The sequence below is a fragment of the Gymnoscopelus microlampas genome (assembly GCF_963454915.1).
Source record: "Gymnoscopelus microlampas genome assembly, chromosome: 9".
NCBI lineage: Eukaryota > Metazoa > Chordata > Actinopteri > Myctophiformes > Myctophidae > Gymnoscopelus > Gymnoscopelus microlampas.
Genome location: NC_139946.1, coordinates 34,136,208 through 34,160,643, shown reverse-complemented (window position 1 = coordinate 34,160,643; position 24,436 = coordinate 34,136,208). Strand labels below are relative to the sequence as shown.

At 45.4% G+C, this 24,436-nt stretch overlaps 1 protein-coding gene across 4 annotated transcripts in view; it reads right to left on the bottom strand.

Annotated features, from left to right (window-relative positions):
• The window catches only part of dennd1b (DENN/MADD domain containing 1B), a 158,487-nt gene that overhangs the window by 120,221 nt on the left and 13,830 nt on the right, over positions 1-24,436 (bottom strand). For all 4 annotated transcript variants that reach the window (XM_084067680.1, XM_084067683.1, XM_084067681.1 and 1 more), the window contains exon 3: positions 8,525-8,568. In XM_084067680.1, the coding sequence (XP_083923806.1) occupies positions 8,525-8,568 (44 nt within the window). The remainder of the gene's footprint in view (positions 1-8,524; positions 8,569-24,436) is intronic.

Sequence of the window (24,436 nt, the reverse complement as noted above, 5' to 3'; positions counted from 1 at the left end):
AGTGAAACAGAAACAGAGGAGTGAAGTTCCGCCACGCAACCAACCATCTCCCTGTTCTCCATTCTGAACTCTCTGTTCCCTCCCTGGAGACATGCTCACCTGGCTGTGAGAGAACTTCTCCTTCAGGTGATGAGTCACAATTCACTTGGTCCGCACCAACATTCCTCCTCATGCACATACACGTACAGCCCCCCCAACACACAGTCTGTGATCATATACCTACACCCTCCCACGTACCGTACATAATCTGTACTATCAGATGGACTATGCCCCACACACACACACACACACACACACACACACACACACACACTACAATGGATATGCATAGGTGTATATATCATTGTCATCGGGCGGAAATCTTCTATGACTAAAACCGTTACTTTTCAGGAAATGAGGAAAATAACCTGTGTTACAATGGATCCAATAAGTTATTATTTATACAAACGCTTGTGTTAATCATTTTCATTGGTTCTATATTTATAAAACACACAGACTTAACCGCTTTCACTTTAAAACATTTTTTAAAATCCTACTATAAATGTGCGAACTTGTGTGTGTGTGTGTGTGTGTGTGTGTGTGTGTGTGTGTGTGTGTGTGTGTGTGTGTGTGTGTGTGTGTGTGTGTCTACACGTCTGTTGTTGAGGAGAATCTCGAGAATCAATCTACAAGCTCGGTTGTTTTTGCTACTTTTGTGCGACACTCTTGTACAACGAAGTGTGGTATTCATTTATGAAAAAAACACACGTTGAAATATGAAGATACAAGGTTTCTGCCCCACAGCAACTATACATATTATGCGTGTGCATGTGGATATTTTATATAAGATGTCAGATGGTTGGTTTCTTTTATGTTGATGATTGTTGGAGCATGTGATGCAAGACAGATTTTCGTGAAAACGGACAATCCGATTTTACAATGCTAAAATATTATCTTTCAGCATTATATTAGCAACCAGACAACGTGCCAAACAGCCCACCTTCGTTGTCAAGGCTTTGCGCTCAAACGATGCGGGTAACATCTGAGGGAAATCCTCAAGTGCCAGGGCCGGTACTTCAAATGATTGTCAAATATGACTCTGCACCTCTCTGCTTTCAAGATGGGATGACATGCTGTTGTCCAGCTATAGTCACAGCTTGAGGTTTTGCCTTTCAGCAGCAAATCTAAGGCGTGCAAGCAATGCACTGCACATAGTGCATTTTCCCAGATTCTTCCACAGGAGCGACTGTGCAGCAGTGTTTCAACAAGAACAAAAAGGCCCGGATCGCTGGGGTAGCGGCCTGGGCACCTATAGGCTCCAAAGTAGCCTGACGGCGGGTCGCGGGTGCGAGTCCCGATCCCGACAGCCTTTGCTGCATGTCACTCCCCATCTCTCTCCCCATTTCCTGTCAGACTACTATCCTATCTTAACCCATTAAGACCTGGAACGCATCTGTGTCACATTAGATCTCTTTGGCTATTCAAAAATAGCAGATATACAAGCTCATAGCGCGGCACCGAGTGCCGCGCTATGAGCTTGTATATCTGCTATTTTTGAAAAATCGTGAAAATTATTTTTTTATATTTTTTTCCGATTTTTTTTTTGGTTTAGATTTTTTTAGACGCGGCCTCAGGTCTTAATGGGATAAAGGCATAAAAGCCAAAAGACAAATAAATAAATAAATAACTATAATGGAATGAATCAGTAGATAAAGCCACCGGCGTCAACCTGCAGCTGCAGGAAACACAAGCAACCGATGGTCCTGTTATTCCCTCCACAAACCAGAAACACACTCCGACTGGCCTTCTCTCACCAGCCACGGCGTGCTGTTGGGAGAGATGTGAGCAGCGGGGCATAAAAACAGAAAACGCTTCCTCTCCTTCTCCTGTGCTTTTCTCTCGCCAGCTCCCTGTGCTTCTCCCAGGAAGCCAGCCCAGAGGTCAGCGCAATCAAGACCCATGAGCAACAAAAGGGCCCTAGTTAGGCGTCCGGCTCAGTGCCCGAGCCAAAGGCCAGCTCAGCGGGGCAAGACTGTCCATTAGGCAGGAACCCTGGAACACCCCTGAGATGTGGGGAGTGGAGGGCTAGAGAGAGAGGAATAAAAACACCCTCCACACACACGCACACACACACACACACACACACACACACACACACACATACATACACACACGCACACAGATCATATAGAGCCTTGTTTGACACCGCTGTCAGGGTGCAGTGAAGGGGAAAGATGAGACCCTGTGACACACGGAGACGTCGTACACATGTGCGAACACAAACACACCCACGCACACACACACACAGGACTATAAACTCACACACACACACACACACACACACAAACCAGCATGTGTTCCCATCCCTGCCATCTCTCCGTGTGCCTCGCCCAGTGCCATCCTTGTTGAGGCTTTTACAGAGATGGCCATGTGCCTTCTGCTGCGGCACTCTGCCTGCAGCACACGTACCGCTCCCTCTGTGACATCATCATGCTTATATCCATATCCACATAGCGTACACAAACTGTGCCGCAGGGTGGTTATAACATAGGTTATATCATGAGACACAATACCAAGGAGATTTCGCGGTTGGTCGAAGCCATGTGACAGAACAACGTTATCCACTTCTGGTTTGGGTTGTTCCAAGAACAAGAAAAAATGTTCAGATTTAAGGCTGTGTGTTTGTGAAATTATGAAAAGGGCTTTCAACAGGGGCTTCAAGGCCCCTCAGGCTACGAAACGTACACTTCCTTTTTTTGTTATTGTTCCTACAATGTTGAGGAACCAAAAACCATACTTGTATATGAGATCTAACAAATACATTGTGATTTTTTTAATTTTGACTCTAGAATCTAGCACTTAAATGGAGAAAAGTGAATACGTGAAAAGCACAAAAATAGGAGCAAACTAAACTTATCATTATCATTCCTGTACTGTGCTTTCAACCAGCTCTCCTCTCCCACTTTCCGTTGACGTTCTCGCTTCTCCCCCAATTTCCCTTACACATCATCTGCCAACATCTCATCATCACCTCGCATCCACTCCGTCTCTCACCCTCTCTCTACACCTTCTCTTATCCACCTCTCCTGCTTACCTTACACCCCCCCCCCCCCTTTAGCTCCTCCTTTCATCCTGCATCCCTCTTTAACCTCACAGACGTCCTCCTCTTTACCCCTCTATTCCTTTACTCCACTCTTCCTTTCCTCCTTCCCTCTCTCCGTCTGGCCTAGCATCGTTCCCCCTGGGTGCCATCCTGGGGCCTGGGTCGAGAACCACATATCATTCCTTGTCAGCAAACCTCCCTCCTCCCTGCCTCACCCTCTCCACAACCCCACCCTCCATCTTACCCTCACAGGGTCAGCGATCACCTCCCTCAGGACTGGGGCCACCGCCGGCCCTCCAGCATCTCTCTGTCCCTACCTCAACCTCTAGAACCCTCCATTACCTCTCCCTCCAGCAGCCCCCGCACCCCCCCGTGGCCCGGGCTGTTGGGCCACCAATCACAGTGCGTCAGGCAGGCCGCCCTCGCTGACGGCGCGTGGTATGAGGGAGCACCCTCCAGAGACATCGTTCTTCTCTGTTTCTCTCCTTTTTTTCTCGATCTGTTTCCATCCCTTTGTCTCCTCTCTCTATGTTTCCCTATATACCAGGCCACCAGTGTCAGTGGTGAGGGGGCGTTAAGCCTTAAGGTTAATTCAGATGAAAGCTCATCTGAAATAACGTAGTGTTAATACACTTTGCAGTGGCTAAACTGATCAATAAACACAATGGATGGGGGGGGGGTGATTAACAACTTCAGGACACCCTGTTACCACACAAATATGGCTAACTTTGTGTAATATTGTGGAATTGCTATTGTGAGATCAATTGTGGATTAAGTCTAAAATAATACAAATGTCTAATTCTTCACAGTACATGTTTTAAAATCTGCTAATGTAAGTCCTCATGATGCATACACCTGTAAAGTGTGCAAAGTAAGTTAAGTAAAAGTACGTGCTTGCAACACCTGGCTTTCCATGTTGCAAAGAGCACAGGCAAAACATGTCTAAGCTGAGAGAAGCCCTTACGGTAACAGCAGATTATCAACAAAAGGCCTGGCATACAGTGTACCTACAGTGGATAGCAAATGATACATCTATATGTCCAGTATTTATCTGTGTCTCGATGCTGCAGCATGAAGGGCAGCAAAATGCTGTTTAGGAGTAATTTGTGATTTCCTGCTACAGAGGCCAGTTAAGGGAAATGAGAGATAAGCTCTCTGGTAACAGGAACACTGATAAAAGAACAGAGGAGAGAGAGAGAGAGAGAGAGAGAGAGAGAGAGAGAGAGAGAGAGAGAGAGAGAGAGAGAGAGAGAGAGAGAGGATGTGAATTGGGCAAAGATGAGCCCTCATTCACCAGCATGACTCATCTAAACCCGTAGAACACACAATCCTAAGAGTGTGTGTGTGTGTGTGTGTGTGTGTGTGTGTGTGTGTGTGTGTGTGTGTGTGTGTGTGTGTGTGTGTGTGTGTGTGTGTCTGTGTCTGTGTCTGTGTCTGTGTCTCTGTGTCTGTGTGTGTGTGTGTGTGTGTGTGTGTGTGTGTGTGTGTGTGTGTGTGTTGGGGGATGCACACAACTAAAGCAGTGATGGGAAATGGGAGGAGAGAAAGGGAGTATCTCAAAGATTGGACTGGAACAGGTGATACTGGTCCAGTCCAACAGAATCACACACTGACCATCTCATTCACAGCCATTTGAATATGGTCAATTGGGCCTGAAAGTACACAGCTACCTCTGGATGGCGGCTAACTGTGAGTAATGCTATAGGTTGTGTTGCTTTTCAACTTCAACTTTATTGACACATCACGTTTATATGTGTAAAAGGGCGTTGCAGGGCGTAGCTGAAAATGAGCACTTGTGCTCAGCTACTACCCTGGGTAAATAAAGTATATACAAATAATAATATAAAACAATATGAAACATAAAATGGATATAAGGCGGTGCCTGCATCTGTTCTAACATGGAACAGCAAAAAAAAAACAATCAATTAAATTTCCATAATCCACACTCCTGACTGTCTGTCTGTCTGTCTGTCTGTCTGTCTGTCCCTCCCTTGGCTGTTAACATGACCAAATTATTTATTTGCAAGCATTTTAGAGTGGCTCAAGAGTCAACAATGATGATATCTATATATGTTAGACTCGTCACGGCAAATATGTTAACCATATGAGCCTTTACCCTAGCGTCCCTATTCTGGGCATGACATAATAGGCGAACATGGGTGAACATTCTGTGAAAATAGCCGATTTACAAGCTCACAACGTGTCGCGACACGCTGTGAGCTTGTAGATCAGCTATTTCCGGCGAACAGATTCGGTGTGGAGGGGAAAAAAGAGGGTCCCAAGTACAGACCCCTGGGGGACCCCAGTCAAGGAAATATATAGGGTTTAAGCGGTTAAAAAGACAGACACAAATCAGTGTTTCGCTTAACAGCACAGGAGTGCTGGAGTCTGGGAGTCAGTTGATAAACGTGTCATTTGTGGGTGTGTGGTCATGTATAACCCAGGTCAAACCCTCCCATACTGTGCATATCTTTGTCAATAACATAATGAGCACAGCTCGCTTTCTGGTGGGCCTACGGGGAAAAAAGCAAATGAAAGAGATGGTGTTTTGTAGAATGAAGAGTTACCTACAGTTTCCACAATGTTCCAAACAGTTCTCCATCTGTGGAACTTCCTGAATGTTTATTATAATATTCTCTGTCCTCTACAGAGGAAGAAACCTGCTGTATGCTTCATTTTGCCTTACTAGGACGAGACTGGCACAAGCATTTTGCGCGTGTGTGTGTGTGTATGTGTGTGCTGTTTTTCCCCCACAACGTTGGGACGAGATCTGAGAGGGAACGGACAGATTTCCATCTGTCTGCTTCATTTGCAAAAAAAAACCCTCCTTCTTGTGATTCAAATATATGCTTTAGTCGTCTCTCTCTTCTCCCTCCCTCTCTCTCTCTCTTCTCCCTCCCTCTCTCTCCCGTCTCCCTCTCTCTTTCCAAGTCCTTCCATCCCTCACTTTCTCTCTCTCTCTCCAAATGGAAGCTGCGGATGACCGTGGCCGAAGAGTCTCAGGGGCCAGAGAGGAAGAGGAGAGGGGGTTGGGGGTTGACGGGGTGTGAGGGAGCAGGAGGGAGAGGGGGGGAAAAAGAGAGATATTGAGAAGAGAGAAAGAGGAAGAGCAAACGTCTCTCTCACTTCACATTTCCCCAGCACCACCCTGGCGTGCCAGCCTGCAGTCTGTTCTCCTTTGAGCTCCTTTTCTACCACAGAACAGAAAAAAGGAAAAAAATCAATTCATATTTCCATAATCCACACTCCTGTCTGTCTGTCTCCCTGTCTTCACCACCCTCCTCCTCCTCCTCCCCCCTCACTCTCCTCTCTCTCTCTCTCTCTCTCTCTCCCTTTCCTTCCTTCTCCCCTGGGGTAGACTAACCCCTCCACCCTGATCCTACGGCCTACAAATGTCATTACGCTGTGCAACAATAACAGGCCAAACAAAAGGGGGCCTTGCTCTGAGCTCTGAGCTCCTCTGTGGAGACTGCTGGCCGCTGCTACCATATGCTGCCGGTCCAAGCCAGAGAAAAGGGGAGACCGTGGCTACAGAAGAGAGACTCCAGCCCCACACAAAAAAAAAAGGAAAAGAAGAAGCCCTAATCCTGGTAATGAGGCCCGTGAATGCAGCCTTTATGTATACGGGGGAAAGGGCCAATCCCTCTGTACACAGCACGCTAACTAGCCATCGTAAGGGCCATCTTATCCACACAAGCGATCTGGACGACGACTTGAGTGAAAGAGAGAGAGACAGAGAGATAGAGTGTGTGTGTGTGTGTGTGTGTGTGTGTGTGTGTGTGTGTGTGTGTGTGTGTGTGTGTGTGTGTGTGTGTGTGTGTGTGTGTGTGTGTGTGTGTGTGTGTGTGTGCCACTGTGGAGAGCAAGGAGTCGGACCCACATCACGTACATGTACAGTGCACTAAATCCATCCGATATCAATTTGCTCAGTTTTTTCCACTTTGGTTTCTTTTCTATTCACTCTCAGTGTGTGTGTGGCTTGTGCATGTCTCTATCTGTGTAACTCTCTCCCCTCTCCCTCTCTCTCTGTGTGATAGAACACTGTGGTTCTTGCGGGGCAGGCAGACATCGCCTGAAGCATCTTCTGACTAACCCGGTGATTCCTCAAAGTGGATCAGAGGCCAGAGAGCTGTTTAAACTCATCGGCTCGACTGCTGTGCCCAGCGATGGCGAGCCTACGCATATATGTTTCTCTCTCTCTCTCAAACTCTCCCTAGTTTACTCGTCTGTCCATGTCTTCCTGTGATGGACCGCTGCAGTTTGCAGCCAGGGACCTGCTCCACTCCATAACCTGTTCTGTGTGGCAGCCACCTTTTCAAAGTATAGAGAAAACACTACAATGTGTTCTATACAGTATCTCTTCTTCTTTCTGCTGCTAAAAGTCTCCCATGCTCATGCACAGTCAGAAAGGCCACAGCGAGACAGAATCTCGCGTGAAGCAACGAGACGAGAGAATGATTAATACTTGCCTACAGTATTTATGGACATGCACGTGGATATCGTCACAAATCAGCATAGTCTGTGAAATTGTGGTGATGAACTTGGAATATCAGACGATGTGATTTCACTTTCAAATTCAGAGAAACATTCAAAATGAACCAGGGACACATTTTAATTTAGTCCTCTTTGTGTGGCTGAGTTTGTGTGTGTTTTTTTTGTGTGTATTTGTGTGTGTGTGTAAGCTCTGTCCCTAGAAGAAAAGTAACTGAACTCGTGGTTGGCTCACACTTCCCCAAACTTGAAGTGAATGGTAGTTGTATATTAAGATATACACACAACATTGCAGTACTTACCTCCAAGGGCATTTGGTATTCAGAACATACAGTTCTGAACAGCGAAATCTGATTCCACAAATGCTACCTGTTACCGTTTGGTTGGAAAACGGACCCAATAGAGATGGGAAACGTGATACAAAAGGGACGGATGGAGGGTAAAAAAGGAGAGATAATGGGACGGGAGGAGAACGAGAGCGGGGTTGGGGTGGTGGGGGGGGGGGGGGGTGGGGGGGGAGTATTCCTCTCACAGTTGCATGATAATTACTGATTCGTCAGTTATTGAAGACCCGCTCACTGCTTTTCATTATCAGTAACACACGCTCAGAGAGAGAGAGAGAGAGAGAGAGAGAGAGAGAGAGAGAGAGAGAGGTGGAGGACGTACACTGAGGAGGATGGAGAGGGGAGTGGTGGTGTGGTGTGGAAGTTAGGATGGGAGCAGGAGAGGAGAGGTGGAGGTTGTCTTTAACGGGGGGTGATGGGGGAGTGGGAGAGAGAGAACCAGAGAGCAGGACTGAGCGAGACGTATACTGTACAGAGGCGGGGACGGAAACATGGAGGGCAGAAAGGCAAAGACAGACAGAGACAGAGAGAAACGAAGAGAGGGTGAGAAAGAAAGACAGAGAGAGAGAGAGAGAGAGAAGAATGAAAAAGAGGAGTGTGTCCCAACCTGGTCTGTGTGGTCCTGAGGGAAGCTCCACAGCACGGCTGGATCTAGAGGTAATTGACAGACAGCATTAATCAGCGGGTGAGAAACACACCGTCTTCGCTAGCTGCCTCAGAACACATACATATTAATGAGCAGGGTGGGGGCATGGGCGGCTGCTGAGAGTCACCACACGCACGCACGCACACACACACAAACGCACGCAAGCACACACACACACACGTACACACAGTAGCTACAGTAGCATACACACTGTGAAAAGAGAGAGAGGCTAGGAGCTCTAAATATGCTAATGTGTATTCTCCATGTAGATATGATAGGCTATATTATACAACACAGCGTGCGTTTCTCAGGAAATCATAACCACGCGTACTGAAATCAATACAACCGTTTATCCCTGCGTCGCTACTAGCCTAGCTGTGAGCGAGGCTCAAATGTTTATAGTGGTAAAAAGGGCTTTTTGGTGGCCTGTGGTTGTGATTTATTTATTTTTTCGAAAGCGCTAAGGAGTGGACTACGGAATATTATGGAAATATTCATTCCTTGTAATAAAGTGTGCTGCTGCTCAATTAACATATCCTTCATCGGTCTGTCAAAAAGCCTAACTGAAGTTTTGGTTGGTTTTCAGCGTGGCCTTAAGTGATGCTGTTCATTTATTTTTATTTATTCATTTTATCTGTAAAATGTAACCAAATAGACCCTTATATGCCCACTTGGTTACATTTGGACACTCTCCGAGTAAAGTTTACACTCAAGATTTTACAGTATATATAAATATACATACTTTAATCATATACTTGCTTATGAGGCAAGTATATGAAGCACCAAATTGGACAAATTCTAAGTTAACTGGACAATTTCCGTTCAGTTTACAATAGCCTTAAATGTATCATTATGAATCCTCTCCTCCGAGCCAGATTATCACCCACAAGAAGAGAGGAGAGAAGGTCACAGTTGAGTATGTATTGTTGATTCACATGTTACCAACAGGAACTCCCTGAAGTAAACTCCAGCTTGTTTGCATTGGGGATGTATGGTTGCGCAGCTGAAAGGCAGCGGTCACCGAGCCATAGCCCTCTGAATGTAGGGGCCTCTGGTAAACAGGGTTTCCGCGGCTCCAAGGTCGCACTGTGACCTCAGTGGGAACGGCGTTGAGCTGGAGAGATGAGCTCTCACATGCCAAGTTCACTGTCATGGACATCAGCCATACCCCCCCACCACCACCACCAGAACTCCCTATCCATCTAAACACAGTTGACTGAATAACAGGACTGCTGCTGGGAGCCTATAGGTGCCGGGGGGTATCTAGCCATACATTAACATGATGCATCTCAGATCAGAGCAAAATAGTAATTTTTAATAGGTTTTTATCATTTTACCATTTATTTCAAAGACAAAAAAAAGGTCATCTTTTCAAAACTATTCAAGTGTCAGGGTAGTTCAAAATAACATGTAAGCCTTTTTAACAAGAATTTCGAGCCTGACCTAAACATGCGCCCATAACCTATAGCCTCTAACAGTATAGCCTTCACAAGCAGCACCCACTGCTTCTCAGACCACCAACTATACTACAACGGAAACTGTAGTATAACTTTTTAACTCTGGCAGGGATCAGTGTGATAAAACAATAACAAAACAACACGATCATTTCATACCGCCTGGTCTCGGGGATGCCAGGGAGAGATGTGAGTGGGTGGGGGTGTGGGGGGGGGGGGGGGGGGGGTGACAGATGACAGGACACGGCAGCAGACAAAATCAAAGACGCCTTACATAATCCTGTTGGGTGATTTCATGGACCTCGTCTTGAAAAGAGCAGGCGCATAAAAAAAGAGAAACAGAGCCCTCAGCTCCGTGTCCCATAGACCAGTCCAACCTCAAGGCCCCCCCACACACCCCTTACACCCCCATTATGATCTGCTAGAGTTAGGGCAATTTTATGCCGATTTTCTGGGTGAGAGGATGGGAACTGCTGCCTCAGAGAGAGAGAGAGAGAGAGAGAGAGAGAGAGAGAGAGAGAGAGAGACAGACAGAGACAGAGACAGAGACAGAGACAGAGACAGAGACAGAGACAGAGACAGGAAGGTAAAGAAGGAGGAAAGAGAGAAAATAAATAAAGCAAATATAGGAACAGAGAGAAAGAAAGAGAGAAACAAACAAACAAAAAACAAACAGGGAAAAAATAGAGATAATGTGAGAAGAGAAGGGAGGTGAGATGAAGGAACAGTCTATTAGGGCCAGTATGTAATACTAGAGGTTATAGGGCCACGTTATAAGTAAACGTGTAAGAATGGAATGTGGCCACGTGTGACCACATAAACACTGAGCCTGTCTGTGCTCTACTACAAGGGTTCCCAAACCTTTCAGGCCGCGACCCCCCAAAAATAATCATATTTGAACTGGGGACCCCCCACCTTGACAAGCACTTGTGCATTTTAATTGTAGGCATTAATGTAGTAAATAAGCAGATCAAGCTCACTGTAGAAAGCTTGTAGGTCTGCTATTTTCACAATGTTTGCCTCTTTCTTACGTAATATTTGACAATTTGGCCAAGTTGGTATTAAAAAGGTCTTAAAAGACCTTAAATTGTCACTTTATAAATGTGTAGAAACCCTGTATACACTCATACTGTATGTTGGTTTGTTTACTGTTGAGTGAGAAAACAATGTTGCACATTAAGCCAATGATCTGTGGACCCCCCAAAATCATCTGGGGACCCCCCCTGAGGGTCCCGACCCCCATTTTGGGAACCCTTGCTCTACTAGTATACAGTAGACTCTGCAAGAGCTGCAGAAAGAGAGAGAGAGAGAGAGAGAGAGAGAGAGAGAAAGAGAGAGAGGGTGAGAGGAAGGAGAGAGGATAGGGGAGGAGGTATAACGCACCAACCACCTCAGCATCTCACACACCTCAGGATGTATGAGAAATTCAGAAACGCCGTCTTCCCGTCTTACTCCACTCTCTCTCTCTCTCTTTTCCGCTTCCCCATCCCGTTCTCTCCATCCCCGTTCTACCTCCAACCTTTTTTTTCTCTCACTTTTTTTCTTCACCTGCCAATCTTTTTCTCCGCTCGCTTCTCCACACAGCCCGCTTCTTTCACAGCTCTTTTTTTACTCTCTCTCTTTCTATTTCTCTCCAGCTCGCATACATCTCCCCAATGCTCCGTCTTGCTCGCTCGTTCCTACACAATCTCTAAGCTTATTTCTCTCACTCACTTCCCCTTCCATTGCCGCCTCTCTCTCTCACTCCTCACACTACTCAACCTTTGTATCCTTCTTTTTTCTCTCTCTCTCTCTCTCTCTCTCTCTCTCGCTCTCAGTATATCTCTTGCTATTCTCTTCCCCCCGTTGCTTATTTCTCTCGTTCAACTTCATCCCACCCTCCCCTGCAGCCCTCCACGTTTCTCCCTACCCCTCTTGTGGCTGCTTGCCTCCTGCTGCTGTATTGTGGACGTGGTGGTTGGAGGCTATAGGAAGCCCGGGGGCCCGACCAGGGTGAGGGGGGCTGGGGGTCCCGGGTTGTTCGAGGGCCTGAAGGAGTTAAGGCTGAAAGTTGAAGGTTAGGGAGGCGAAGGGGACCCGCCAGAGTCCCCTGGGCCCTGCCCAGGGGACACGAATGTCACCGTGACAGACCGTGTGCAGTGGTTAATCTGCACCCCCCCCCTACTCACACACACACGTCAACGTATGCTCATGACCCCTATAGCTCTGACACACACACTAGAGGTGTAGCACTTCAATCAACGATGATATATTTCACAGACTGTTTGAGATGTGATATGCCAGCATATATACTTTGTTGACGGTGTGTCCCCCAGGCAGGGGACTATACTGGTCCCCTCATTTGTTCCCTCTACAACAAATCTCTTTGCTGAAATTGGCCAATCTACAAGCTCACAACAACGGGTCGCGTTGCGGTGTGTTGCGAGCGTGTAGATCTGCTATTTTTGCCGAATGTTCTTCCTGGAATAGGGATGCTATAGGTCAGGTTCATGTGGTTAAATTTGGATTAAGGGTTTTTCCATGTATTTTGAGCGTGAGAAGCTATAGCTGCTAATGCTGAATGCATGATCTGAATGTGTGGGATACAAAATTATCTCCAGTGTGCAGCTAGATTTGTAAGCCAGTGATTTGACACAGCAAACAGAAAATATGTATGGTCTGATGGTCATTTTTCATTTCTACGGATTATGAAAGTGCAGATGGTTGAAGATATACTTATTTGAATGTTGTTGAACCTCAATCAGGAAGCTGAGAAAAAGCCCATTCAAGGATCTGTGTTATCGGACACCTTTCACTGCAGTAACTAGTTAAAGGACAAATTATAAAACTACTGTTTGTTGTATTGAGTGGATTCTTCTAAATGAACCCTAACCCTTGTGTAAAATGAACTAAAAACGCATGAAAAAGTACTTCCTTGGCCTGGGCCACGGCGTGGCAGTCCATGCACCCTAGAGCCTAGACCCTAGGCCAGTGTGTCGCGAGTTTGAGTCCTGATCCCGACGACCTCACTCCCCATCTCTCTCCCCATTTCCTGTCAGTTTACTGTCCTATAAATAAAGGCATAAAAGCCCAAAAATAAATCTAAAAAATGTCCTTGATTCGTGCAATTTTTCCCCTCTACACCAAATCTCTTCACGAAAGTAGCTGATCTACAAGCTCAAAATGTGTTGCATTGCAATGAGTTGTGAGCTTGTAGATCTGCAACTTATGCCAAACCTTTTATGACATGCCCAGAATGGGGGCAATGATAACAAAAAAAACAACAACAACCACCACCAAACAAAATATTGCAATTTAGGCTTATGGATACAATATAATGCAGACATCACCGATACGCATCCCGTTGTTTGATAATTTGAGCATAGCAGCTTGTCTACACTATATGTACGATGCACATTTTGCACAAATGCACATAATGGCTAATATATAGCACACGGATGCACAGCGATACACAAATAAGATATACATAGTTGCACGCATACAAACATTCTGCTTGTATAGTATATATGCACAGTGCACATTGTGAATAATACATTAGTGTTAAATAAATGTTCATTGGGACCAAAAACAAAGAGATGCTGCTTGGTGCTGTTGGGTGCAACAGAGTTGTCTGTCCACATATTCTGCCTTACAAGATTTTCCACCATTTGGGGTTTTCTTCAAAACACAATTTTTGCTATTATTCCTACAGATTATGTCCAACCCTCATGCAAATCAGTACACATTAGGCCTGGAGTCATGTCATCAAGATGTATCTGACAGATTTTTCAGATTCCATTCATCCATAGATACTTCATACCGTTTGCCTATTCACAAATTTGTGGACAGGGCCTATTTCTTACAAACAATGCCATATGTCATGAACGCAACACCCTATCATCCTCAAACTGGAATCGCATGTGGCGGGGCCTCTATACAGTGAGTGCACCTCCAAAAGCGCTTTCACTTCTGCCCATAGGGGATGCCACAACCACAAACAGTTGCACCTTCTGTCATATAAACTCTATTTCCCATTGCGTACTGATGGCTGCACCCCAGCCCTGACACAGCCCTGGGTAAGCAGCCCGGCCTGGCAAAGAACTGCGCTCCAAGGAGCATACTTTTCTAGTTTCAATCAATTTTTACTTGTTCAAACAATTGAAAAAAGTATATTTTAAGAGAAAAACGTGGGCGGGCCAGGCTCAGGCGGTCATTACTCCTAGCAGCAGTAATCACACTCTTCAGAATATGGTTCAGGATTCTGTTTGAAACAACTTCCCTTTGATGATGGAAAAAAAATGCTGATTTTTGTGATTTGGAAATTGGACTCAAATATATTGCAGACTCAGATTTTTTTTCGACTTATTGTGTAGTCTTAACATGAGAACAGCAACACTGACAACCACACACGCTCGTCATCTGTAATCCTTGCATCTACACACATTTTTTTTCCAGGAATTCAGAAACCTGCTACTTTAATATAATGAAAATTAAATGAATTTTCATAGAAAAACGTTGAAAATAAACCCAAAATAGGGGCGTCAGGTTTAAAGTGGTTATAATAAATAAATGTATATAAATAAATGTTTTGGACGTGGGGTTAAGCCTGCCTGTCATACAGCTTCTATCAGATTGCCTCCCCGTCACTGACACGAACGGTACAGGCGATTCAAAAACGTGTTTATTGTATCTCCCGAAGCTGACAGAATCTATAAAGAGCTGTTGCAAACTGTGTAATAACAGTGTGCATGATGTGACACCGCTGACGGCCCTGAGTGACGAGAGGGGAAAACGACCTCTGGTACATTTCACCCCGGCTTAGCGCAGACAGATCCGGCGGGTGTGAATTGAATTGAAATCACCTATCAGTGAGTTCAGATTCCTCTCTTCACACCCCAGGATTGTGGCAGAGTGGTGGTGAGCAAACTGTGTGCTGGGCAAGCTGCAGTGACTGAGGTTGTGTGTGCCACATCAGCACTGTTTGGTGTGTGTGTGTGTGTGTGTGTGTGTGTGTGTGTGTGTGTGTGTGTGTGTGTGTGTGTGTGTGTGTGTGTGTGTGTGTGTGTGTGTGTGTGTGTGTGTGTGTGTGTGTGTGTGTGTGTGTGTGTGTGTGTGTGTGTGTGTGTGTGTGTGTGTGTGTGTGTGTCACAATTGTAACTGTGCAAATGCGCATGTGTGTTTACACAGAGCGATAGCGGTCTACGTACAGCGTGTCCATTGATCCCTGTGGACTTCAAGCATGGCTAACCTCCTGCAGACGCCACGGGCGGAGGCAGACCCCCGAGCAGTGACACACACACACACACACACACACACACACACACACACACACACACACACACACACACACACACACAGACACACACACACACACACACACACACACACACACACACACACACACACACACACACGCACACGCACGCACACACACACACGCACATGCACGCACGCTGAGGGGAAAGAAGGGAGCTGACAGTCACAAATCAATGTTTGGGTCGCTCCCGAGATGCCCGTCTTTAAAAGTCGATACGGTGAGCTTTGATAGGGGCTGAGAGGAAGGGAGGGGAGAGGTGCAGGAGAACAGGGGTGTGTGTGTGTTGATGGCTTGGTGGAGTGTGTGTGTGTGTGTGGGGGGGGTGGGGGGGGGGGTTCATACATGTGAGGGTGAGAGGGGTGGCCGGGTGGATTTGGAGGCAGAAAGGGGAGTCACAGAGAGAGGGGAGGGGTTAATAGGTGAGGGGTTGAGGGAGACAGGAGGAAGGTGAGGATGAGGGGGGGTTGGTAGGGGAGAGGCTATACGGAGGAGAGCTAGGAGAGGGGAGGGCTAATAGGTGAGGGGTTCTGGGAGCAGATGGGCGATGATGGGAGGGGAGGGAGAAGATGGTGGAAAGGAGGGCAGGTAAAGTATGCGAGGGAGGAAGGGCGGTACTGACACTTCCTGCCCATTTTCTTACTGAGAGATCATCATCAAATGATCAGAAATGTTGTCTCTGGACTATAAACAGGAAATGAGAGAGATGTTAGGCCACACTATTCTTGGGCTGATGCATCGAACGTTATTCATCACCTCTTAACCACTTCAACCCTATACTGTATACTTTGTTGAGCGAGGTCCCCCAGGGGTCTGCACTCGGCTCCCTCTATTCAGACTAAAAGATAGCAGTTCTACAAGCTTTGTAGAGTTTTGTAGATCTGCCATTTTTGCCAAATATTTGTCTAATTTCAGGATGTTCGCCTATACCATGTCCAGAACAGGGACACTAGGGTTCATGTGGTTAACTTTTGTTCATGAATAGATGCTTCTTTTACTTGCTATGACTCCCTGATGTGGCTGGCAGAGGATGGCGCATCCAATGCTGCCGCTGCCGGCCTGGTAAAGAGCTGGTTCTTATGACACCAGTGTGTCAGTAATCTACTGCTGCACGCAGTGAGTTAGTCAAGGTTTGGCCGCTATATCGCGAAGGTAAAAAACAGCTGCTTCTCCTACTGTTGAATGACACGGGGCCGTATGAAAATAGAACAAGTGACAAACAACAAGAAAAAAGCATATGTGCCATATGCAGACATATACACCCACGATGCTGTGGAGGACTGTGGAGATGTGTGCAGTGAGTCTGTGTGAGTTCATCTCAGGGGCTCAACTGGAGAGGCTCTGAGGCATCACTATGTCTTTAAAAACTCTGGGAAATTTCAGGCAAAAGACAAAAAAGACCCAAATCCACTGTGAATACACATTTAGATGAAGGCCCCTGGCCTATAATTCTCTATACTATGTGAATCAAACACAGACTTGGAGCCCTCATGGCCAGATGAATTCCAACCATGCAAGCGTTCTCAAGGCATAGAAAGTGCACTTTTTTCACCTTCTTCCATGAACTACTGAATGTGTGTTGTGAATAGGGGGCCTGTTTGTTAAGAAAGGCCAAATCCCATATGGTGAACAGCAGCTCTTCTGGTGAGAAGAGAGGCTGTGAAAGCCACCGGCAGCCCCTTTCCTCCATCCATCGCTCTGGAGATGAAGGCATGTAGCGCCTGCCTCTCCTTGTTCCTCCTTTCTCTCGCTCCCTTTGCCTCCTCTACTCCCCTCTTTCTTGGCCAGGGGTTAAACTGCTGCACTCTAACCTCCCTGGCAATGATTCCATTCACTCAGTGTCTCTCGCTCGCTCTCCCTCTCATCTCTAAGAGATTTATTTCACAGTATGTAGTGGTTGGGATTAGCCCCCCCCCCCTCATATGCCCTGGGACAAAAGCATTGTCTTAGCGTCGGCCCGTTCGCGGTTAACGGGAGGAAGCTAGCGCTACTTAGCGTCCACAATGCGGGCATTGTGGGCACAGGGGCTGCAAGGAGCCCTGCCTCGGAGGCCGTCTAGACTTTGAGCTGGGGCCGATTGGAGGAATGGGGGGGAGGAGGAGAAAATCCCATCAGCCAGTGGAGTGAAAGTTAACTAAGGTAACCTGCTGTGAACCTGATGAAGATGTCAAGCCAACATATGGCAAAAAATGTCTATTGTCAGAACAAGGAGTTTTCCATCCCCTCCGAGGGGAGAGTTGGGTGGAGGAGGAGGTGGTGGTGGTAGTAGTAGTGGTGGTGGTGAGGGTTGGCTCTAGGAAAGGGAGTCGGTGGTGGATTTGCAGGGGTGGGTGTGGGGGGTTGGGGGGCTGCAGAACCAAAAGGAAGGAACTGTGGTGGTCATCGTTTTACTTCTGGATCAGTAGCCTTATTCTGTCTGGGGGGAGGCCCAGCCCCTCCTCTCACAATTAAAGGAGTAAGCAGATTAGCTGGGATATTTCAAAGGCCAGCAGAAAGAAAAACACACTCACAAACGTTTAAAAACGGGTTGGTTTTTTCCCCCCTTCCTCTTGTTTCCCCCCACTTCACCCGTCCACTGCCAAATTGCACACCGCAAACAGTATTACATTTCATGCTGATTTAGTAAGCATAGGTCTCAAGAAAAGGACAGCGTTCTTGACGATGATGTGGTCCTTAACTTCACTAATACAGATCGGTCACGCTGATGTTAACTGAGGATTGATAAACATAGCGGCTAAGCTAAGCTAGGTTGTCCACTTAGAGCGTGCGATGCAATGCAGGTTAGCTAAACGGAATCAGTACGGAATCAGGGCTTTTATCAAAACTCTAAGAGGTTTATAGGAAGTGAAATTGGAAAAGACCAATATTTTTTTTTCTTTTCGAAAGCACCATCTAAAAAGGCACTAAATACCGCAATCCGTAACTGATGTCGTACCCGGGATGCACCAGGCAAGAGGCAGTCCCTGCTTAGCCAGGGGAGATGCACCTATGAGCTTCAGGCAGTACTACTTGTCATCCAGTAGCTGTCCTACTTGACCCCAGGGTCTATATTTCTCAATGGAAGAGACGGGAGACCGCTTCCAACCACTGCAGATGTGCTAGTTCATATATTTTATAACTATACTCTCCCATACAGATTGGTTAAAATAATGTTTTATTCATTAAAATAAGTTCCAGGCTGCAGCTTTAATGTTCTTCATAAGACATGTACTGTACATGGCACAGAGAAACAACTCCAAAAGCTTGGCAATCGAAAGTATGTCTCGGTCTAGATTCCAAATGCTATAATAGAAAAAAACAACCTTTAAGGTAAAGGCTCCCTTTCTAGCCAGGGGACGAGAGACCGGCCTTAGGGGAGGAGGGGGGAGGGGGTCCAAGTGACTGCTACAGCTAGATCTGAAGAACACAAACAACATCCTCAGCTTCACTGGGAGGAGAAAAAGGAGAGAGCTGCATGGAGATGATGTGACCCTATTAATGCCACATTAGTTGTTCCGTCTTCCCAGCTATCTGAGAAGAGAGGTTCAACAGGATGTGCGAGAGAAGGGGGCGAGAGACAAGGAATGCAAGAGGCACAGGAGAGAGAGAGAGAGAGAGAGAGAGAGAGAGAGAGAGAGAGAGAGAGAGAGAGAGAGAGAGAGAGAGAGAGAGAGAGAGAGAGAGAGAGAGAGAGAGAGAGAGATACTGTCTCCAGGCTAGTTGGGATGCAACCCAATTTCACAGCTTCACGAATGAGCGGCACAGCATATGGACGCAAGCTTTGTGACAGCCTCTGTGTATCACCACGTATCAGCGTTGATGTTCCCAGTCAGATTCCATACTGGTCCAACATTATGTCAAACACCGGCTCCGCATGACTGCATCTTCAACACAACACACAGACGGCCTGTTTGTTTCGGTGTGTACAGGATACAAGCAGTATCTCCGAAGACATAAATTCAATGTCTCCAATCCCCCACACTTCCATCCGGCTCACTCTGCTCTAACAAGATGCTCATTTAATTCAGCGCCGCTTAATAATTTTTCAAATTTGATAGTTTACACTGCCATATTGTTGTGCTCGGGCTAAAATGCACAGCTATTCCTCTAAAGCGTACCTTATCATTTGTGGATATACTGTAACCTATATTTTTATTCCCATTTAGATAAGGTACCAAGGGACTACAGGGTTTTGACAGCAATACTACAAGCTAACAGTGATGGTTCCATTGCTGCTTATGTGCCAAATGAAAAGCCAACATATCTTCAGGTAATCATACATTTATCTCCATATGGTCCAACCATCTGCATCAGTAAAAAAAAAATCTATAAAAACATAGCAAATGAATAACTCTATTATTAAGCTAATATGCATAAAAAAGATGCCTGCCCTGAGAGTTCAGTCTACTATATTACATTAGCTTTGACTTTACCAGTCTCTGAGGGTGAATTATGGGGGAAATGAGATGTGTGGGTTTTTATGACTGGGCTAAAGGATTATTATTTTGGTTTGCCAATATGTCCTGGGGATTAACATTGGTTTATTATTACTGGTCATGATTACACATGATCCTAAATGGCCCAGTGCCATAGTGATCTGCTTTTGACAAGTGGCAATTAGTTTTCCTGAACCTGGCCCAGCCTAAATTCCTCTATTAGGTCCAGCACTGACAAAGTTTAAGAACGCTGGGTATGAGGTAATTTGCAATCTTTTATTGATGCTTTGAGGGGAGACTTACTTCTCTTGTCTTTGAGGTGGTGGCAGCACCATGATGACACTATGTATAGCACAGCAGCTCCTTGAGGTGCTGAGAGGATCGATCTCCGTCAATGTCATATGGCAACGGCACCCAGAGGCAGCAACGTGCTGCTGATGACAGTGTAAAGCCTTGCCTTTGGCGTCTACATGCTCCGTGCCGCCGAGCTGTGATTTGAAGTTCACATGCAAAGGCTGACAGACAGACAGGCAGCCCTCAGTCAGTCTGTCTGTCAGTCAGTCAGTCAGTCAGCCAGTCAGCCAGTCAGTCAGTCAGTCAGTGTTTCCACGGGGATGACAACACATCTGTATCTGTTAAAAGGATACAATAGTGTCTATTCCTACCCACATTCAGAAGAGCCTCAATAGGGTGTCGGATTGATGGGCGAAAACTCAGATGGACAAATCTGGCAAAGTCAAAAACCACACACATGCGCAAAAAAAACAAGAAAACAAAAAGAAAACACTACCTCTATTCGACTGACACTGGAAAACATGGTAAGTTTGTGATCCTGGAAAACTACCATACCAGAGAAGAGTCAGGAAAGCCCATGCATTCCTTATATTCCAGAGCAGTTTAGCGTGCAGCTTCCTATTCTCTCTCGGGTATTCTTCATTCTCATCATCACAACAGCCTAACCTGATCACTAAGTCTTACTGTACCATACTGCATACTGTATGTTGGGGCCAATATATAGTAGATGGCAGGGGTTGACGCTAAGGTTGACCTATTCCCCGGGGAAAGGAAAAATATAGGAAAAAAAGTTGGGCAAGTGGAGTTTGCTTTGTGGGTGTTTACAGCTTTGTTTCTTTCATTCTTTCATTTTGGAGTGTTTTAGAGACTCCTAAGAACCTATTTTGTTTGCTATTCACACAACATGGGATATACATCTGTACATAAACACAATCGAACGTCCTTGTTCTCTATTCAGAGTTCACGCTTTCTCTGTCTCTCACAAGCGAAACATGTACCAGCTGACATACAGTACAGCAACGTGAGTGGGCGCACGAAAGAAAGTGATTAAAAGACATTTGTTTCAATCTATCTACCCTGACCTGCTGCAAGCAACAGCGAGCTGCTGAGTAGCGATGTCTTTCACCCCTCAAATATTCATTCGATGTGTCTGTAGTTGAGCGAGAGTGCGTTTCCAAAGTCCCGAGTCTTGTGCGTGCGCGTGTGCATTTTCAGGCGTGCGCACGCTGTAGCCTGATACAGGGGAGATACTCTCTTTGTTTATGATCCTAGTTAATTTCATTGGTCCAGGTTAGTCTCGACATGATATGCGACATATCAGTATATATTTGCATGATTAAAGGGATAGTTCAACCCCAAAATGACTATTTTTCCTATCGATTAGTCACCCCATGGAGACTTAAATTCAGAGATATTTTTTTGTTTTTGTCGCATTCCTAAGCCAATAATTTGATGCAGCGGTTCCGGTAGGAGACACAAAGAGTCTCCTATGTGTCTCCTACCGGAGCCACTGCCTACCGGTCCACTGGTCATCAAATTATTGGCTTAGGAATGAGACAAAAACGAAAAAAGCTCCATGGGGTGACTATGGAGACTAGAAAAATAGCATTTTTGGGGGGTTAACTATCCCTTTAAGACATAAAACAAGAACTGGCACATTGTTTTTTTTCAGCCCAAAGTATTTTGCCTAGTGACTGTCACATGCGTTCCACCTGTAATAGTGACCCCACCACACACACACATTTCAGTCCTTAGTGTTAACCCCTGGATGGTGGGCCTGTTTCGGGTTTTCACAGGACGAAGTGTTTCAATCAACCTGTATACAATCACAACAATAGCATTCACACAAGTCTAAAATATGTCAAATGAACCTTCGACTTGCTTTTGTGTCAACACAGCAAACATTGGAGGAATCGAAGCCCTCTGTAATAGAGAAAACAAAGACTAAACAGACAAAAATGATTGTCTAAACTTTACCAAGGTCTGGTTGAGGCTTTCCCAGACAATACTCTTTGTAACAAAGACAAAACGGGAAGTGGATCTTGAGGAGAACATCGATGATGAGGAGTGCGAGTGAATACAGATTTTGTCAAAAATGTACATTCTGAATCATACAATTGATCTTACAATTTAAGAATGTAAGAACATGTACTCCAGTAAAACTTAATGCCATGCAAACAGAAATGTCTACATACAATTTATGAGAGGATAATGTTCTTTTATCATGTCTGAAACTCCCACTCCTGGTCTCTCGCAACTCTGTAATTTAAGGTTGGTGACCGTTACCAAAGGAAATTCTGTAATCTTGCATTCATTACTGCAAAAACTGTATTGCTTTTGGCTGGAAGCCTCCCCCCCACACTGTCTCAGTGGATACTATAGCAGAGATATCCATCTATATCCCTCTTGACTATCTGCACCTACATAATGAAAAGGAAAGCTGACATTTACAAAATATGGACACCTTATGTAGGCTATTTTTTATTTGATACATCACAGTTATCTGTAGCTGCACAGTGCACACACCCTAGCTTTGCTTCGTTTTCTTTTGTCGTTCCTTTTTGGGTTTGTTTCCCCGGCTTTGTCTCTGGATTGCACTGTACTTCATCATGCATCACCACATCCTTTACACATGTGAAAGGACCGCAATGGAAGTAAGCCGCTGGCTTTATTGCATTTTATCTTTTGATAATTGTGTAACAATGCATGTATTTCACATATGTTTATTATCAATAAAGCATTGGTTCTCAAAGTGGGGTCTGGGGACCCCCAGGGGTCCTTGAGGGAGTTCCAGGGGGTCCCCAGCTAAATGATAGATTAGGCACCAAATGGACCCTTATGGGTCTGTAACTCTGAGAGTGTACAAATGGAACCAAATGGACCCGTTAGGGTCCATTTGGTTCCATTTGTACACTCTCAGAGTTAAATTGACATAGATTTTACAATATAAATTGCGGTCCAAGTGATAGAAATGCCATTAAATGGGGGTCTGTAGCCCTAATACATGTCAAACCGGGGGTCCTTGAAATTAAAATGGTTGAGAATCACTGCTAGAGCCGTAAAAATCTTCTCTTATGGGGGTCCCTGGCATATCTTTTGAAATGGGGGTCCGCGGGCTAATGAGTGTCAATTTGGGGGTCCTTGACATGAAAAAGTTTGAGAACCACTGCAATAAAGAGGTCAAAGTCAAAGAAAAAAACACCCTTTTGGTCCCTTCCCCGTGCTCCTCCCAACTGTCCCCACCACCTTTGAATGTAATCGATCAATATTGATCATGTGTATTATATACATTATAGGCAGCAATGTAGCTTTAATTCTGAAAAGCAGATGGTATTAAAGAGTACTGTTGTGAATGCAGTGTATTTTATATTTAATTATCATTTAAGTTTTTTTATGAATGACTTATAGACAGAGCAGGTCCTAATAATGTCATGCATGCTGGTGGTTGTCTTTCCCATGTGGGACTGAGGCAGTATGAAGGGAATGCAGGGAATGGGAATTATAGATTTGTTTTGTTTTTCACTTCTACGGTTTCAGCGTCAGTGTCTAAATAGTCCAACAGACAACCGACGGAACATTGTGTGCGACTGGTCTGAAACTCGATGCATGATATTGTGGACTTGTGATATTGTTTTATTTCCACAATATGTCAGCAACATACCATTTACTGTCTTGAAGAAAGGTTGGCTCGCTGCGGATAATCCTTCTCCGTTCATGCCGTCCCTCATTGCTGTTCCACGGTCAGAAACTAAACAACAGTCCACTGTAGTGTCTTGTCTGAGTCATAATAAATATAGCTACAACAAACACAACCAGATGCCAATTAATTAATGGAGAGAAATAGCACACACTTTGTCCACTGTCTGTCGCCAGAAATGACAAAATGTCAGAGACAAATTATGTCAAAGCACGTTGGAGATGGATGAAAATAAACAGCAGCACCAATGTTTACAATTCCTGGGCCATTGAAACAGAAGTGTTGCGTCAATGAGGGGTCAGAAATGCTATGTTTGTGGGCCGATGGGAGTGAACAGAGATGACACAACTCCTTCTATCTCAATAGCTCTGGGCGGCGCCCTCTTGGACAAAAATCTAATTTTTATGTAAACTGTAAAATGTCTGAGAAAACTGAAGTTACTGAACATACCAAAATAGACGGTTCAAAGGCCAGACCCATGACCACTTTTTGTGCCAATTTGGAGGCAAAATGGACAACTCGTCCCGTTGTTGCATCAATGAGCATTTTGCTTAATTAAATCACAATGTAGTTCTAAGAAAATGTGCATGGGTAATTAATGACTAATCAGAATGAATCAAGGATATTGACCTGCCTTTTTATGGCTGTTTTTATTTAGACAAGACAGTGTGGGCTGGAAATTCAGCTAGGTCAGAGAAAAAAACACATGGAAACACCGCT